The sequence below is a fragment of the Ranitomeya imitator genome, chromosome 4 (genome assembly GCF_032444005.1).
Source record: "Ranitomeya imitator isolate aRanImi1 chromosome 4, aRanImi1.pri, whole genome shotgun sequence".
In the NCBI taxonomy this organism is placed as follows: Eukaryota; Metazoa; Chordata; class Amphibia; order Anura; family Dendrobatidae; genus Ranitomeya; species Ranitomeya imitator.
Window position 1 is genome coordinate 624065796 of NC_091285.1, and position 17729 is coordinate 624083524.

Below are 17729 nucleotides of genomic sequence, written 5' to 3' on the forward strand. Positions count from 1 at the left end.
AAAACACCAGGAAGGGGGGTGGGGGGTGAGAGGTTCCCTTTAAGCACTTTTAGAGATAATTTCATCTTCAACTTGCTTAACTGTTCACAATAACAATAATTTTGACCAGGGGTGCAAAATATTTTACATGCCACTGTATATATACCGGGCAGCACAGTGGCTCAGTGGTTAGCACTGCCGCCTTGCAGCGCTGGGATTCCACTAAGGTCAACATCTGCAAGGAGCTTGTATGTTCCCTATTTTGCGTGGGTTTCCTCCAGCTTCTCCGGGTTCCTCCCACACTCCAAAGACATACTTATAGGGATTTTAGATTGTGAGCCCAATGTGGACAGTGCCGATAATGTCTGTAAAGCACTGTGGAATTAATAGCACTATATAAGTGAGTAAAATAACTAAAAATAAATAAACATATTTACTGTATATAACTAAACAGATATACTGTATATACATATAGATTTCTAAAAATCTCTCTCTCTCTAGGATCATTGCAACTACCAAGGGCATGTAAAGCATGAGAACGACTCAATGGTTATCCTCAGTACATGTAACGGCTTAAGGTATTTATCTAATCTAATTTGTCTATCTACACTATATGGACAAAAGTATTGGTACAAACGTCTCTTATCATTGAATCAGGTTGGTGATTCATTGCCATTGCCCCCGCTGTATAATATCCATGCCATCTGGCTTTACTAATATATGACAGAATGGCGGGTGGTAAAGATCTCACTGATACAAGCGCGGTCCTGTAATAGGAGTCACTGGTGTAACAAGTCAGATCGTAACATTTCTTTCTCTTAAATATTTCACTATCATATTTATTATTGAAAATTGGAAGAAACCGCAGCAACCCAGCCACGAAGTGGAGACCATGTAAAGTTCCAGAGTGGGGTCACCGATTGCTGAGGAGCAGAGGGAAGAAGTCACCAATGCTCTGCTGACTCCATAAGTGCAGAGTCCAAACCTCCTCTAGTGTTATCATTAGCACAAACTGTTTCCTAGGAGCTTTATTGTTTTGCATGGGTTTCCATATTGTAACATCTACAGTACAAGCCTTATATCAACAAGCACAATGTCAAGCATCAGGTGGAGTAATGTAAAACACGTGGCGGGGTGACGGATAAACTTCTCTATCTGGCCTCTGATGAGCAAGTCTTGGTTTGGCTAATGCCAGGAGAACGTTACCAGCCTGATTGCATTGTGCCAGATGTAAACTTTGGTGGAGAAGGGATAATGCTATGGTTACGTTCTTTGGGGATTGTCCTAGACACCGTAGTTCCAGTGGAAGGAGAAATCGAAATAATTCAGCATATAAGACATTTGGATAATTCTAGCTTCCCATTTTGTGTGGACCAGTTTGAGGAATACATTTTTTGATCCCCATGACTGTACCCCAGTGACTCAAGTGAGGTCCATATAGACATGGTTGGGGGAGTTTGGTGTAGAAGAACTTGACCAGCTGCACGGAGCACTGACCCCAGCCTAATCCAACACATTTGATATGAACTAGAACGGAGATTGTGAGCTCGGCCTCTCCTCCAACATCAGTGGCTGACCTTTTAAATGATTGTTTGAATAAATAGGCAAAAATTCCCACAGAAACCTCAAAAATATTGTAGAAAACTTTCCCAGAAGAGCAGAAGCTGTTATAACTGAAAAGGGGGGACCGACTCGATATTACCTATGAATTTAGAATGTCATGCCATAAAAGCTCCTATAGGTGTCAAGTGTAATCTATCTATGTATGTATCTAAAGGTTTAAAAATGCAGGACTCCAAAAGTAGTATTATGAAAAACAGTGCAAAAATTTATTAGCCCGTGTGAACAAGGCAACATTTTAAGTAAAAAACAGAGCCTTTCTCAAGCCTTGAAAAAGGCTTTGTATTTTTGAGCCGCCATGTTGCCTTTTTCACAAAGGCTAATAAACTTTATCACTTTTTTTTCACAATACAACTTTTGGATTGCCGCCTACATGTTTGGACTTTTAGATTCCACAGGCATTACAGACTGTCTGCTAATCTTTTATTTACATATCCTTTCTGTAATACTTATCTATCTCTTATAAACTGAATAACTCATGTTTTTGTGATTTTTCCATGTTGTTCATCTCACAGCGGTCTTATCCAGACACAGGGGCAGAATTTTTTTATTGAACCGCTGATGTTCACAGAAAGTCAAGAGCACGCAGTATATGAGCAAGTGGAACTGCCCATGAGAAGCTGCGGTGTCAGTGAGAACTCTACAAAACAGAAACCACCGTCCATTGCATCATTTCGGGCTTCAGTTAATGAGGTGATATTATCCGTTTAGTCTCCTCTACTACCCTATCTGTCTCAGTATACCGCAGTCTAGTCTAAGTGTGTGATGTAAACAGTAGAGTCTCAGTGTATCCTATGTGATGTAAATAGCTGTCTCAGTGTTTCCTATGTGATATACATACAGCAGACTTGATGTATCCTCTATGATGTTGTCACGGTTCCCTACTTCGTGGTGTCACCTATTCGTCACGTGCCCGCTCTCACACGTGACTTGTGGTTGTGCCTGCAAGGGTTAATCTATCTCCCCACTCTCAGTCCAGCATTCAACCTCTGTCCTATGCTGTAATGGGAGCATAAATAACACACCGACCCAGGCCCACACACCCGCTCATACACGCTGCCACCACTCATCGAATACACGGGCGATGAGTCCCGGAACTAATAATACTAATAATGTCTATCGCTCATAAGGCTCACACTCCTTAGGCTATGGATTCTTTTAGAGCATTTTAGAGCATTCAAGGTTCAACTTGTTAAAGTTTTATACTTTAATAACAAAAGGTTCAATTCTTACAATAAGAAAAGGTATAAAAATCTGATAATAAAAAGACATACAACTTATGCAAAACAGCTTTCTGCTCCCTGAGGGTAGGAAGAATATAGATTGGATCACACCAGCTTCTCAGGCTGCCCCCATAATTTGAACACAATTCTCTGTCTGCAGCCTAAATTTATAACTTTGGTCTGGAGGTCAGGTTTCTAGACCAGCCCCTCAGGTTAATATCATAATTGCTGGCTTTTTGATTGGCCGCGCTACTAAAGAATATATTATTTTCTCTTGTGAAAAGGTTCTCCGGAATAGATAACCTCAGGCCACAATTAGCATCTCCCCTCCAAGACCTGGGAGGTTCCCTTTCTTCTTGGCCCTAGCTAGACCTCCTGGTGAGATATGGAGACACAATTTCTACTAGTCCCAAGGAAGTACCTATTAACACCTAGGTTCGACTTGCCTTCAGGACAGATGTTACATTATCACTAGTCACACATATAACCCTAGACATATGTCACTACACACATATAGATATATATACACATATTTCACCACAGATGTATATAGAGCAGTCTCAGTGTATCCTTTTATTATTATTATTATTTATTTATATAGCACCATTGATTCCATGGTGCTGTACATGAGAAGGGGTTACACACACTATAAGTGATATCTGTAATTTGTGTGTAACCCCTTCTCATGTACAGCACCATGGAATCAATGGTGCTATATAAATAAATAATAATAGGATACACTGAGACTGCTCTATATACATCACATGGGATATACTGAGAATGCTGTGTGCATCACATAGGGAGAATGTAAGCTCGCAAGGGCAGGGTCCTCACCCCTTTGTATCAGTCTGTGATTGTTAGATTGCTTACTATAAGTGATATCTGTAATTTAAGCAAACTAACAATCACAGACTGATACAAAGTGGTGAGGACCCTGCCCTTGCGAGCTTACATTCTCCCTATGTGATGCACACAACATTCTCAGTATATCACATGTGATGTATATAGAAGTCTCAGTGTATCCAAGTTGATGTATACGACAGTCTCAGTGTATCCTAGGTTATGTATACAGAAGCCTCATTGTACCCTATGTGATGTATATACAGTAGTCTTGTTATATTCTATGTGATGAATATGGCAGTCTCAGTGTCTCCTATGTAATGTTTATACAGCAGTCTCAGTGTATTCTATGTGATGTATACAGCAGTCTCAGTGTATCCTATGTGATGTATGCAACAGTCTCAGTGTATCTTATGTTATGTATACAGAAGTCTCATTGTATCCTATGTGATTTAGATACAGTGGTCTCATTATATTTTATGTGATGTATATGGCAGTCTCGGTGTCTCCTATGTGATGTTTATACAGCAGTCTCAGTGTATCCTATTTAATATATACAAAAGTCTCAGTGTGTCCTATGTGATGTACATTATATAAAGCAGTCTCAGTGTACCCTATGTGATACAGCTAGTCTCTCCTGCTATATCACTGCTCTCTTATATAAATCAGAAATAATAGGACACATTAATGAAATTATCTAACAGAGAAAGCAGCCAATCACAGTCATCCAGCTTTCATTTTACCAGAGCAAAATATAGAAAAAAAGCTGCCTTATGATGAGAGCATTATACTGCCTCTGTACAAATCCCTAGTTAGACCGCACATGGAGTACTGTGTCCAGTTTTGGGCACCGGTGCTCAGGAAGGATATAATGGAACTAGAGAGAGTACAAAGGAGGGCAACAAAATTAATAAAGGGGATGGGAGAACTACAATACCCAGATAGATTAGCGAAATTAGGATTATTTAGTCTAGAAAAAAGACGACTGAGGGGCGATCTAATAACCATGTATAAGTATATAAGGGGACAATACAAATATCTCGCTGAGGATCTGTTTATACCAAGGAAGGTGACGGGCACAAGGGGGCATTCTTTGCGTCTGGAGGAGAGAAGGTTTTTCCACCAACATAGAAGAGGATTCTTTACTGTTAGGGCAGTGAGAATCTGGAATTGCTTGCCTGAGGAGGTGGTGATGGCGAACTCAGTCGAGGGGTTCAAGAGAGGCCTGGATGTCTTCCTGGAGCAGAACAATATTGTATCATACAATTATTAGGTTCTGTAGAAGGACGTAGATCTGGGTATTTATTATGATGGAATATAGGCTGAACTGGATGGACAAATGTCTTTTTTCGGCCTTACTAACTATGTTACTATGTTACTATGTTATGATTGGTTGTTGGAGGCAGCAAAGGCAGTAGTTCATTTAGAGTTTCATAAGTCTTCAGCTTTATCTTTACTTTCATGGTAGGATGTATGGAAGGATGGGGGTGGAGCTTGTGGGGAGTCTGAGAGCTGCCAGGAGGGATCTGATAGGTGGTGATGTTATCCAGTAGTTTACCATTGTCATGGCTTGGCTTCGTGGCTCAATCCGGTGACCTTTGGCTGGTAGTCAGTTTCCCTCTGCTTGTTTTGTTCTCTGTTCAACTGCTGATAATAAACTTGTCTTTGCTTTGCTGTGTTTGCTGTCGTGTGACCCTGGACCAGGGGCTCCTTCCCTGTCCCTACCACTAGGGGGTGCCGTGGCTTGCCCAATTCCCAGGAACACTTCTCTAGGTGAAGATTCCGGGGTCACCACTCTTGCCTTATCTCCTGAATCAGCCCTCCGTCTGTTCTCTTCACCCACCCAGGGAAGAGGGGTGCTACTGTGCACCGCAGTACTCTACACCAACCCGATGAACAAGGCAGCACAAACAAGGGCAAACTGAAAATACCAAGCATACAAATATTCACCCACATATAACAAAAGGAATGCACCAGGGAGTGGAGGAAGTGGAAATAACCAAAGTAAGAGGATGGAAGGAAATTATCACACTTACAAACCATGCAACAGTCACAGATAACTCCTCCAAAGCTCTTTGTCATATAAAACTCCTCTCCTCCAAGAAATGCAGCAAAAGCTAGCTCTGACATGGGTTTGAATCAGGACCCCGACTATAGTGGGGATGGGAGTGGCTAACCGAGCTCAGCTGAGAGCTCATACTCCCAGAGTTTCCAACATGGCCTATTAACCCCTGTTATGCCAAAAGAAATAAACACTATTTAAAAAGAAGTGATTTTTTTCAGCACAGGAGTAGGAGCAATCAGATGCTGCGGTCTTCTGTCTTCTCTCTGTTTCAGTAACCCTGTGACATCCTCCTTCTACTCATCCAGTCACATGACAAGCAGAGATACAAATGTATTTTCCCATTGGTATGGCTTAGTGGACATGCACTGTGTTCATGAGATATGTTGCAGACCTGTCCTGTAAGTTACTGACGTATTTAGAACGTTAGCTTTGTCTCTTGTTGTTGTACCTGTACTGAAATATTATATGATCTTGTTTTCAGAAGGACAATCTGTGGAAATCAAAAAAGTACATTGAGCTCTTTTTAGTGGCAGATCTGAGTATGGTAAGTGGGATCTTATATGAAATCCCTGATAAAGTCATTGTATTATGTGTACTAGCAAATCAATGTGCTGTAATATAGCAGATACTGGGCAGTCACTCATTATAGGAGATAATATAAGTACAGGATGTCTTCCATGCCCAATAACAATTATCTCATAAAGAGCATAACTGGACGAGTGGGAAGATGACCTCATATAGCCTATAGAGATAATATGCTAGTATCTCCAGACCACCAGCTAATTAGCTGTGAACTGAACAGGCAAAAGATACAGTCATGGGAAAAACTAAGTACCGGTATACCCTCTTTGACGTCTATGGTTTCACTTATCAGGACGCTATAATAAAAATATGCTCCCTGAAAAGTATTAAAATTAGGTAACTACAACACCATATATATGTTGAATTTCTTTAGATTTGCTGAGTATGGCAGGTTTTCTGTCGGGCCCAATTGATACTGATTGATGGTTGAAGGAAGGTTTTCTGCACGCAGGATTATTCTATGGGGTGAACTGATACGCCCTCTTTGAAAACACTCTTCAATGATCTAGATAAAAATGTGATATAAAAACAATATTAAATCATGGTGGGAGATTAAGAATTCTATAAAACACCACATTGTCCCAAAGGGTCTTCACATTAATATTTATCCATCACCAAGGACAACTAATCCAGAACTATGAGTGGCTTGGTTGAAGGAATCGGCGTCTTCATCAGTCAGGTTTATGAATATCCTCCTTGAGGATGAAAAAACATTTTTGAGTGGAGCTCTACTAAACAACTAAATTAATTCATTGAGCGTACATTGAAATTTAAGTGTGATCCTTACTTTAATACATGAGGGAGATCTCGGTTCAGAGATATCAAACGCTATTAAAGGAGAAAAAACATGCTCAATTCCTGAGATATCTAGGATGATTTAAGAATAATCTTATAATTTCTCAACCAACAATAATAAAATGACAGATATCTCCTCATCTGATGCTGACATCAGGCACAGAGAGGTCAGATAATAAAGGATGGTGTACGTTGGGACTAAAGAGATCGGGAGGCCTTTTAAAACAAGATGGCAAGGGAAAAGAGCCAGACAAGGTCAGGACTTTGTAATCACAAATACAAAAACAATACAGGGCGGCATTCCTGGCATACCTCAATCCTATTGTCATGTGTCTGGGTTCAAACCCTTGAGCCTGTGTTTTGTGGTCGACTTCTCTGTCTGCCAAGCCACCGTAGATACATTTTTTTCTGGGTGTTTAGTTTCTGCCATCCTTGCTTCAGTCTTGTTAGGATAACAGGTGTTTTCCTTTACTCATACGACTGCCCTATCACCTTTCTGGTGCGGCTTTATTTACTTTCCCCCTGCTTTTGTTTCCTGCTGGTAATAGTCTTATTTGGATGTCCAGCCATACAGCTGTAGTTTAAGCCAGTCAGTGACAGTCCAACTAGGGTTTATCGCTCTGCTGTTTATGTTCTGTACCCTGCACCTATTTTTATTTTTAGGAGGTAGGTGGCATATTTTCTAGCAGTACATACTTCATCCTTTGTTTTGTACTTCGTGATTTCTGTTACTCACTCTGGCATCTTTCTATTTCAGCACACTTTCTCTTCTGTAGGTAATTTGCACTCTTCCTTGCCCTGCGGTTCATTAGGAGGAATGTGAACCACTTGACAGCCTTTCATGCAGTATTTGTCCAAGTTGCCTTCATCTAATCTGTGGTTAGCGCTATCTCAGCTCATGCAGGAACCACTATGGTCTGCGGGAGGCAAAATCTCTAGACTTTTACAGGAACTGGCAGGCTTAGTTACAGTTTTTAGTATGTCTCCAATTTTCCCAAGAGAGTTTATAACACCTATTTTGTCCCATCATTGTCACAATCCTCTTCTGTTTTTTTAGAACAAAGAGCTCCAATCAGTTCTCAATTGAGGAAAAGGTTATAACAAATCATAACCAGATTACTAATCTTTCTTACTATAGACGGTCAAGAAAAGATTGCAGAATATTACAGAAGAGATTGAATTTTGTACCCACCACATCATTTAAAGGGGTTTGTCTAGTTCAAAATGTTAACTCTGCAGTCACTCAAAAGGAGAGCCTTTTGACTTTTGGAGCAAAACATTGGCTGGAAGAGATAGCCGTGTCATGTTTGCAGGACCCCTGATGTGCCTAAACAGTGGAAATTGACCCCACTTTGGAAATTACACCCCTCAAGAAATGTATCTAGAAGTGTGATGAGCACCTTTAACCTACAGGTGCAGTTTGTTGTGCAATTTCTCCTGAGTACACCGATACACCTTATGTGGTGGAAAATTACTGTTTGGGCACACTGTATTGCTCGAAGGAGTGAGAATTGAATTCTTGAGCACCATTTTGGCTGGAATAGATTGCAGATGTCATGTCACATTTGAAGAGTTCCTGACATGCCAAAATAGCAGAAACACCCACAAGTGACCTCATTTTGAAAACTACACCTCTCGAGGAATTCATCTTGAGATGTAGTGAGTATTTTTGCCTTCAAGTGATTCACAGAAGAGTATAACATTGGGCTGAGTAAATAGAATATTACATTTTTTCCACTAAAATGTTACATGGGTCCCAAGTCTTAAATGTTCAAAAAGAATAATAGGAGAAAATGAGCAATACAGTTTGTTATGTGATTTCTCCTGAGTACGCCAATACTCCATATTTGGTTGAAAACTACTTTTAAGGCACAGTGCAAAGCTCAAAGGGAAGGAGCCCCATATTGGAGTTCAGATTTTGCTGGAATGGTTAAAGGGTGCCATGTCGCATTAGCAGAGCCCCTGAGGTGCCGAAACAGCGGAATCCCCCTTAGTGACCCCATTTTACAAACTACAGCCCCAATGAATTCATCTAGGGGGTGCAGTGAGCATGTTGACACCATATGTGCCTCACGGAATTTTATACCATTGGGCAGTGAAGAAATAATACATTTTTACCAATAAATGTTGTTTTATCCCCAATTTTTAAGTTTTATAAGGGCTAATTCGAAAAACTTACTGCATGTAATTGGGAAATACTTTTCAGAACGCTCAAAAGGGAAGGAGCACCATATTACAGTGCAGATTTTGCTCTTTACCTCTCAATGAATTCATCTAGGGGTGCAGTGATCATATTGACACCACGGGTGTGTCACAGAATTTTATACCATTGGACAGTGAAGAAAAAATACTTACATTTTTCCCACAAACGTTTTATTATAGCCCAAGATTTTACATATTCACACAGAGAAATGGGTAAAAATGGCACCAAAATATGTCATTATCGTAGAATAGTTTTTGGACTCTATATACAGTCTCAGAATCACACCTCAAATGACCCTATTTTGGAAATTACACCTCTATGAGAAATGATCTTCTTTGGTGTAGTCACAATTTTGTCTCCGTGTTTGTTTTCCAGAAATGAGCAGCAATGGATTTTGCCGAGTGAAAATTGCAAATCTGCCAGTTTAGTGCCCTTTAAATTGTAGCCCCAATACATTGTAGTGCTCAGTACGTTGTAGTTCTCATACATTGGGCTCAGCTCATGTTCTGTTCCGTGTAAGTTATGTTCTTCAGTAGGGTTGAGCGAAACAGATCGGCCAATTTCAAAAGTCGCCGACTTTTGGCAAAGTCGGGTTTCGTGAAACCCGACCCGATCCCACTGTGGGATCGGGTCGGAGGTCGGCGATCTTCGCTCCAGTTGGGTTTAGTTTTTTATATATATATGTCATTGAGACACATATATATATATATATATATATATATATATATATTTATATTTACTTCAGAGCAATATAGCAGAAAAGCCGGTAATTCAATTGCCGGCTTTTCATTTCTCCTTCCTAAACCCGACATGATATGAGACATGGTTTACATACAGTAAACCATGTCATATCCCCATTTTGTTTGCATATTCCACACTACTAATGTTAGTAGTGTGTATGTGCAAAATTTGGGCGCTGTAGCTATTAAATTTAAGGGTTAAATCGCTGAAAAAAATTGGCGTGGGCTCCCGCGCAATTTTCTCCGTGTTAGGAGTCGAGTTTCCTCTGCTGCACAGGGGGAATCTCGATCCGTCTCCGCTACGGTCTCCCATTCTCCTCCAGCCGCAGTGGAGTCTGCTCAGCAGGGACGTCGATCCCAGCGTCTCGCTCAGTCTGACTCTGTGCGAAGAGTTACTGCTGCTTTTCCTGCTTCTGCCATTGAAGCTAGTGCTTGGCAGCGGCAAGTGGACGTTTCTGGATCTAAGTCCTTATTTGCACACACTGAGCATGCCCAGGGCAAGATCTCCTGTTGGAGATCGAGGGTCACATGCTCAGGTACTGCAGCACATCCCATTGGTCCTTTTGGCAGGTCCTGAAAGGGCAAAACTTCTGTAGCTGTTTCCTGTGCTGCAGCTATATAAACTGCGCATGACCGCACGGCCATGCGCTAGTATTGTCTTGTAAATATGTGTGTGTGTTGTGAGTGAAAGTCGCTCTTTAAATACCCTCCCTATTGAATGTCTGTTCGCGGAAGGTGTATGTTTGCTATCTAGCGCCCGACTTATCCAACAGCACGTAACACACATTACAGCTACCAGTTGCTGTGTCCGCCTGTACGGCGCCGTGCGCTTGCTCTGCGCTTTCCTGACCCAAGCCTGGGTGGTTAGTGGCATCCGTCTGTGCGGCACCGCACGCACTCTTGTGCCTTTATATTATTATTTCGTTTCCTTACACACCCAGTTGCGGTGTTGTGCCAGCAAGTGTCTAATCGGACTTCAATCCTAGTTGGGGTTGAGTTCTCTGACTTATTGCTCGCGCTCTATGTGCGGTACCGCGGTCCTGTGACGCAACAGGATCGCTTCCTTCACGCAGGGTGCAGTTAACCCGTGCGTGTATACTTGTAGTACCGCCATATAGTCCGTCTTACTAGCAGCAGGGTTTTTACCTGCACGGTGGACCTCGGACTGCGAACGCACCTAGTTCCATTTCATCTTGTACTTGGTGCGTTCCGCCAGTCCTAACATAATACTAGCGCCAAGGTCTGGCTAGTAAATGGCGGACATTCAGCGTTTACAGCGGTACATCCAGCAGCTGGATGGAAGGTTGGCAGCTCTAGAGCGTTCAACCTCAGCTGTGGATGTCACTGCTGTCGCTGTTCAGGCTGCTAGCGTGGCTGCAGCTACCTTGTCCACTGCCACCCCTGTTCCGACTCTATCTCGCCTCCCGCTACCAGAGAAATTTTCTGGTGACAGTAAGTCTTGTAGGGGTTTCGTGAGTCAGTGCTCTATACATCTCGAGCTTCTGGCCTCTCGTTTCCCTACAGAGCGGGCAAAGGTGGGGTTTATCGTGTCTCTCCTGTCGGACAGGGCGTTGCAGTGGGCTACGCCGCTGTGGGAGTGTGGCGATCATGTGGTGCAGAGTGCTCCGTTATTCCTGAGCACTCTGAAACAGGTCTTTTTAGGACCTCGTGTCACCCATGATACGGCGCTCCAACTGTTGGCATTGACTCAGGGCTCGTCCTTGGTCAGCCATTTTGCCGTACACTTCCGCACCCTAGCATCTGAGCTGGAGTGGTCGGATAAAGCCCTTATTCCTATATTTTGGAGGGGGCTGGCTGACCACGTTAAGGACGCTCTGGCCACTAGGGAGATTCCCGCCACACTGGAGGAATTAATAACAGTATCCACTCGTATTGACCTCCGTTTTCACGAGCGGAGGTTAGAGCGAGCCCAGTGTAGGCAGAGGTTTCGGCTGGCTCCCACCTTCACCAAACCTTTGGAATCTCCAGTCCAGGCCCCTGAGTCCCATGAGCCTATGGTAGTGTCACGAGTGGGATCTAAGTCCCGGACCGCTCGTGCACTCCAGGTTTCTCATGTGTGCCAGCAGTCAGGACATCTTGCCACCAGATGTTCCCAGCGGACGAGGAAACGTCAGTGTCTGTTATGTAGGCAATCCAGTGACACAGTGTGCCAGCAATCAGAGCACATACAGTGATCTGACAATAACCCAAAAACAATAGAACGAGCTCTGAGACGTGGAATCTCTGTAGACCGCAATACCTGAACCTAACCTAAACACAACTAAAGGCAGCTGTGGATTGCGCCTGACACTACCTATGCAACTCGGCACAGCCTGAGGAGCTGACTAGCCTGAAGATAGAAAAACAAGCCTGACTTGCCTCAGAGAAATACCCCAAAGGAAAAGGCAGCCCCCCACATATAATGACTGTTAGCAAGATGAAAAGACAAACGTAGGGATGAAATAGATTCAGCAAAGTGAGGCCCGATATTCTAGATAGAGCGAGGATAGCAAAGAGAACTTTGCAGTCTACAAAAAACCCTAAAGCAAAAAACCACGCAAAGGGGGCAAAAAGACCCACCGTGCCGAACTAACGGCACGGCGGTACACCCTTTGCGTCTCAGAGCTTCCAGCAAAACGAAATGACAAGCTGGACAGAAAAAGTAGCAACAAAAGCAAAAAGCACTTATCTAAGCAGAGCAGCAGGCCACAGGAAAGATCCAGATGCTCAGATCCAACACTGGAACATTGACAAGGAGCAAGGAAGACAGAATCAGGTGGAGTTAAATAACAAAGCAGCCAACGAGCTCACCAGAACACCTGAGAGAGGAAGCTCAGAAGCTGCAGTACCACTTGTGACCATAGGAGTGAATTCAGCCACAGAATTCACAACAAGTGTCTAGTGGTAGCAGGTGGAGGTACACTAGACACGGCGACATTTGCCTCCAAATTGTCCTTTAAGGGGACAATAACATTAGGCTCATCCTCCCACTCGGTAGAGCTCTGCGTGGATTCTGGGGCGGAGGGCAATTTTATGTCTTCTGCCTTCGCCCAACGTCATGCAATACCCCTGGTTATGCTACCTCAACCAGTAACGGTACGAGTGGTGAATGGGTGGACACTGCCCTCACAGATAACACATCAGACCATCCCTTTTACTCTGTCTATGCCGCCATCCCATCAGGAGATTATATCTCTGCTCATCATTCCTGAGGGAATTGATGAGGTCCTGTTGGGGATACCTTGGCTACGGTACCACTCTCCTCACATCGAGTGGTCCTCAGGCAGAATTCTGGGATGGGGTCAATCTTGTGGGGGTAGGTGTCACCGAGAGTGCGTTCAGGTTGCTACTACAGAGGTACCCGCAGATCTATCCTCTCTCCCCAAGCAATATTGGTCTTATGCAGACGTGTTCTCCAAAAAGGAGGCAGAGACCCTTCCACCCCATCGCCCCTATGACTGTCCTATTGATCTCTTGCCTGGTGCTGAGCCTCCCCGGGGTCAAGTCTATCCATTATCTCTCCCGGAGACGGAGGCAATGTCTCAGTACATTCAAGAGAATCTGGCAAGAGGGTTCATCAGGAAGTCGGTGTCACCTGCTGGGGCAGGGTTCTTTTTCGTGCAGAAGAAGAATGGGGAACTACGTCCATGCATAGACTACAGGGGTCTTAACGCTATCACCGTTAAGAACAAGTATCCTTTGCCCTTGATATCTGAGCTTTTCGATAGGCTTCGGGGAGCAAGGGTGTTTACTAAACTAGATCTGCGGGGTGCTTACAACCTGATTCGCATCCGTGAGGGGGACGAATGGAAAACGGCGTTTAACACCAGAGATGGGCACTATGAGTATCTGGTAATGCCCTTCGGGCTCTGTAATGCCCCAGCCGTTTTCCAAGACTTTGTCAACGACATCTTCCGGGATATGCTTTCCACCTCAGTTGTAGTCTATCTGGATGATATTCTCATCTTTTCTCCAGATATTGACTCCCACCGGAGAGATGTTGGCAGAGTCTTCGACCTCCTACGGGCAAACTCTCTTTATGCAAAGTTGGAGAAGTGTATGTTTGAGCAGGAGTCTTTACCTTTCCTGGGCTATATCATCTCCGCCCAGGGATTGGCTATGGATCCTGCCAAACTACAGGCTGTGATGGACTGGCAAGAGCCCCATTCTCTTAAAGCGGTGCAGCGCTTTATGGGGTTCATAAACTATTACCGCCAGTTCATTCCCCACTTCTCAACTCTGGTAGCTCCCTTGGTAGCCCTCACCAAGAAGGGAGCGAATCCCAAATTGTGGTCGGAAGAGGTCTCCAAGTCCTTCACTTCTATTAAGTCCCACTTTGCTAGCGCTCCCATCTTACATCGTCCCGATGTGGATAAGCCATTCCTAATGGAGGTGGATGCCTCGTCCGTTGGTGCTGGAGCAGTCCTCTATCAAAAGGATGCTCAAGGTCGGAAGCATCCATGCTTCTTCTTCTCTAAGACCTTCACGCCAGCGGAGAGAAACTACTCCATCGGGGACAGGGAGTTGCTAGCAATGAAGTTGGCCTTTTCGGAGTGGAGACACCTTCTGGAAGGTGCGCGGTTTCCCTTCCAAGTTTACACGGACCACAAAAATTTGGTCTATTTGCAGACAGCCCAGCGGCTAATTTCTCGCCAGGCCAGATGGTCCCTGTTCTTCTCCCGGTTCCACTTTTCCCTTCATTTTCTCGCCGGGGAGAAGAATATCCGTGCTGACGCTCTCTCTCGCTCCCTTATGTCAACTGAGGAGGAGGAAGAGGAGCCTCGGCTTATTGTCCCTTCCGAGAGCCTGAGAACCGTAGCGCCGGTTTCGCTAGAGTCTGTGCCTCCGGGCAAGACTTTTGTGCCCATTAATTTGCGACCGGAGGTTCTCTCTTGGGCTCATTCGTCCAGGGTGGGTGGACACTTTGGGACAAAGAGGACATCTGAGCTACTGGCGAGGACGTACTTGTGGCCGCATATGGTCCGAGATGTCAGAGATTACGTTCTGGCGTGTGTCTCATGCGCCAAAAATAAGTCTCCTCGACAACGGCCATCTGGGTTACTCTATCCCTTGCCGGTGGCAGACAGGCCCTGGGAGATGGTCGGGATGGACTTTGTAGTGGGTTTGCCCAAGTCTCGTGGCTGTACCGTCATTTGGGTTATTATCGATCATTTCTCGAAAATGGTGCATTTGGTGCCGCTCCCACGGTTACCTTCTGCACGGGCCTTGGCAGCGTTGTTCATAAGGCACATCTTCCGCCTACACGGCATGCCAGACAAAATTGTCAGTGACCGGGGTCCCCAGTTTGCGTCTCAGTTCTGGAGAGAGCTTTGTCGTCTTCTCAGCATTGAGTTAAATCTCTCTTCCGCATATCATCCCGAGACGAATGGGTTGGTAGAGAGGGCCAACCAGACCTTGGTCACATACCTGCGACATTTTGTTTCAGCCAGGCAGGATGACTGGGCATCCTTGCTATCATGGGCAGAGTTTGCACTGAACAACGCCATAGCTGACTCCACTGGACAAACCCCATTCCTCCTCAACTATGGTCAGCATCCACGGGTACCTGTGCCTATGCCCGTGTCTTCCGCAGACTCCAGGGTGGCAGACTGGGCTGTGGAGGCACGGGATATTTGGGACCGCACTCAGGATGCTATTTGGGCCTCTAAGGAGAGAATGAGGTCCTCCGCCGATGCTCATCGGCGCCCCGCTCCGACCTTTGCTCCTGGCGACTTGGTGTGGCTCTCCGCCCGTAACATCAGGCTGCGAGTTGAGTCCACTAAATTTGCTCCTCGCTACTTGGGCCCATTCAAGGTCCTCGAGCAGGTTAATCCTGTGGTCTATCGTTTGGCCCTTCCGCCACGCCTGGGTATCACCGACACCTTTCATGTGTCCCTCTTGAAACCCGTGTATATGTCCCGGTTCTCCGAGTCATCTGCTGGGACATCGGGTTCATCTACGGACGATTATGAGGTGAACGCTATTTTGGGGTGCAAGGTGGTACGTGGCAAAAATTTTTATTTGGTAGACTGGAAGGGTTATGGCCCCGAGGACAGGTCCTGGGAGCCTGTTGAGCACATTCGGGCCCCGCAGCTCATTGCTGCCTTCGAGCGTAGCGAGGCCCAAGGAGGGGGGGGCAATGTTAGGAGTCGAGTTTCCTCCGCTGCGGTCTCCCATTCTCCTCCAGCCGCAGTGGAGTCTGCTCAGCAGGGACGTCGATCCCAGCGTCTCGCTCAGTCTGACTCTGTGCGAAGAGTTACTGCTGCTTTTCCTGCTTCTGCCATTGAAGCCAGTGCTTGGCAGCGGCGAGTGGACATTTCTGGATCTAAGTCCTTATTTGCACACACTGAGCATGCCCAGGGCAAGATCTCCTGTTGGAGATCGAGGGTCACATGCTCAGGTACTGCAGCACATCCCATTGGTCCTTTTGGCAGGTCCTGAAAGGGCAAAACTTCTGTAGCTGTTTCCTGTGCTGCAGCTATATAAACTGCGCATGACCGCACGGCCATGCGCTAGTATTGTCTTGTAAATATATGTGTGTCTTGTGAGTGAAAGTCGCTCTTTAAATACCCTCCCTATTGAATGTCTGTTCGCGGAAGGTGTATGTTTGCTATCTAGCGCCCGACTTATCCAACAGCACGTAACACACATTACAGCTACCAGTTGCTGTGTCCGCCTGTACGGCGCCGTGCGCTTTCTCTGCGCTTTCCTGACCCAAGCCTGGGTGGTTAGTGGCGTCCGTCTGTGCGGCACCGCACGCACTCTTGTGCCTTTATATTATTATTTAGTTTCCTTACACACCCAGTTGCGGTGTTGTGCCAGCAAGTGTCTAATCGGACTTCAATCCTAGTTGGGGTTGAGTTCGCTGACTTATTGCTCGCGCTCTATGTGCGGTACCGCGGTCCTGTGATGCAACAGGATCGCTTCCTTCACGCAGGGTGCAGTTAACTCGTGCGTGTATACTTGTAGTACCGCCATATAGTCCGTCTTACTAGCAGCAGGGTTTTTACCTGCATGGTGGACCTCGGACTGCGAACGCACCTAGTTCCATTTCATCTTGTACTTGGTGCGTTCCGCCAGTCCTAACACTCCGCCACTTACTTTGGGGTTTCCATCAAAATCTCCGACTCACGCGATTCAGATGAAACCACCATGGGTCCTTTCACTTATGAGGCAGCAGCGTTACTCTTGAGTCCATCTGACCTCTGTTTGGCGGTGTCCTTTTTAGAGGTGCACAAAACTGGCCAACCGCATTTTATGCACACTTAAAAAGAAGGACACTGGTGGATCATAGGCCAGGCGGCGTCCACAGTGCCTCCATCAGCCTCAGCATAGGGAATCTTCTCTCGGGGGTTTCATCTGAATCATGTATTTCAGAGATTTACACAAAAATCCAAATGTAAGTGCTCAGCATAGAGCGCAGGATAAATGTGAGCTGAGCCGAGCCAAGCCTTACTGCGATCTTAGGGAGGCAGAACAAACAAATCAACAGCAGATCAAGAATTCTTTTTATTTATTTTTTATGACGTTTCTCTTGCGATATAAGTGGTTAGATGACTTTATTCTTCGGGTCAGTGCGATTACAGTGATACCAGATTTATATATTTTTTTTATGTATGGCTGCTGTCACACACCGAAAGACGCATTTTTTTGAATAATAAGTTTTTGCATAGTCACATTTT

General features: G+C 45.0%; 1 protein-coding gene across 1 annotated transcript in view; it reads left to right on the forward strand.

Annotated features, from left to right (window-relative positions):
- The window catches only part of LOC138674619 (zinc metalloproteinase-disintegrin-like VLAIP-B), a 116054-nt gene that overhangs the window by 40879 nt on the left and 57446 nt on the right, over window positions 1-17729 (forward strand). Inside the window, exons 8-9 of the mRNA XM_069762435.1 lie at window positions 2115-2292; window positions 6209-6271. Coding sequence (XP_069618536.1) covers window positions 2115-2292; window positions 6209-6271 — 241 coding nt within the window. The remainder of the gene's footprint in view (window positions 1-2114; window positions 2293-6208; window positions 6272-17729) is intronic.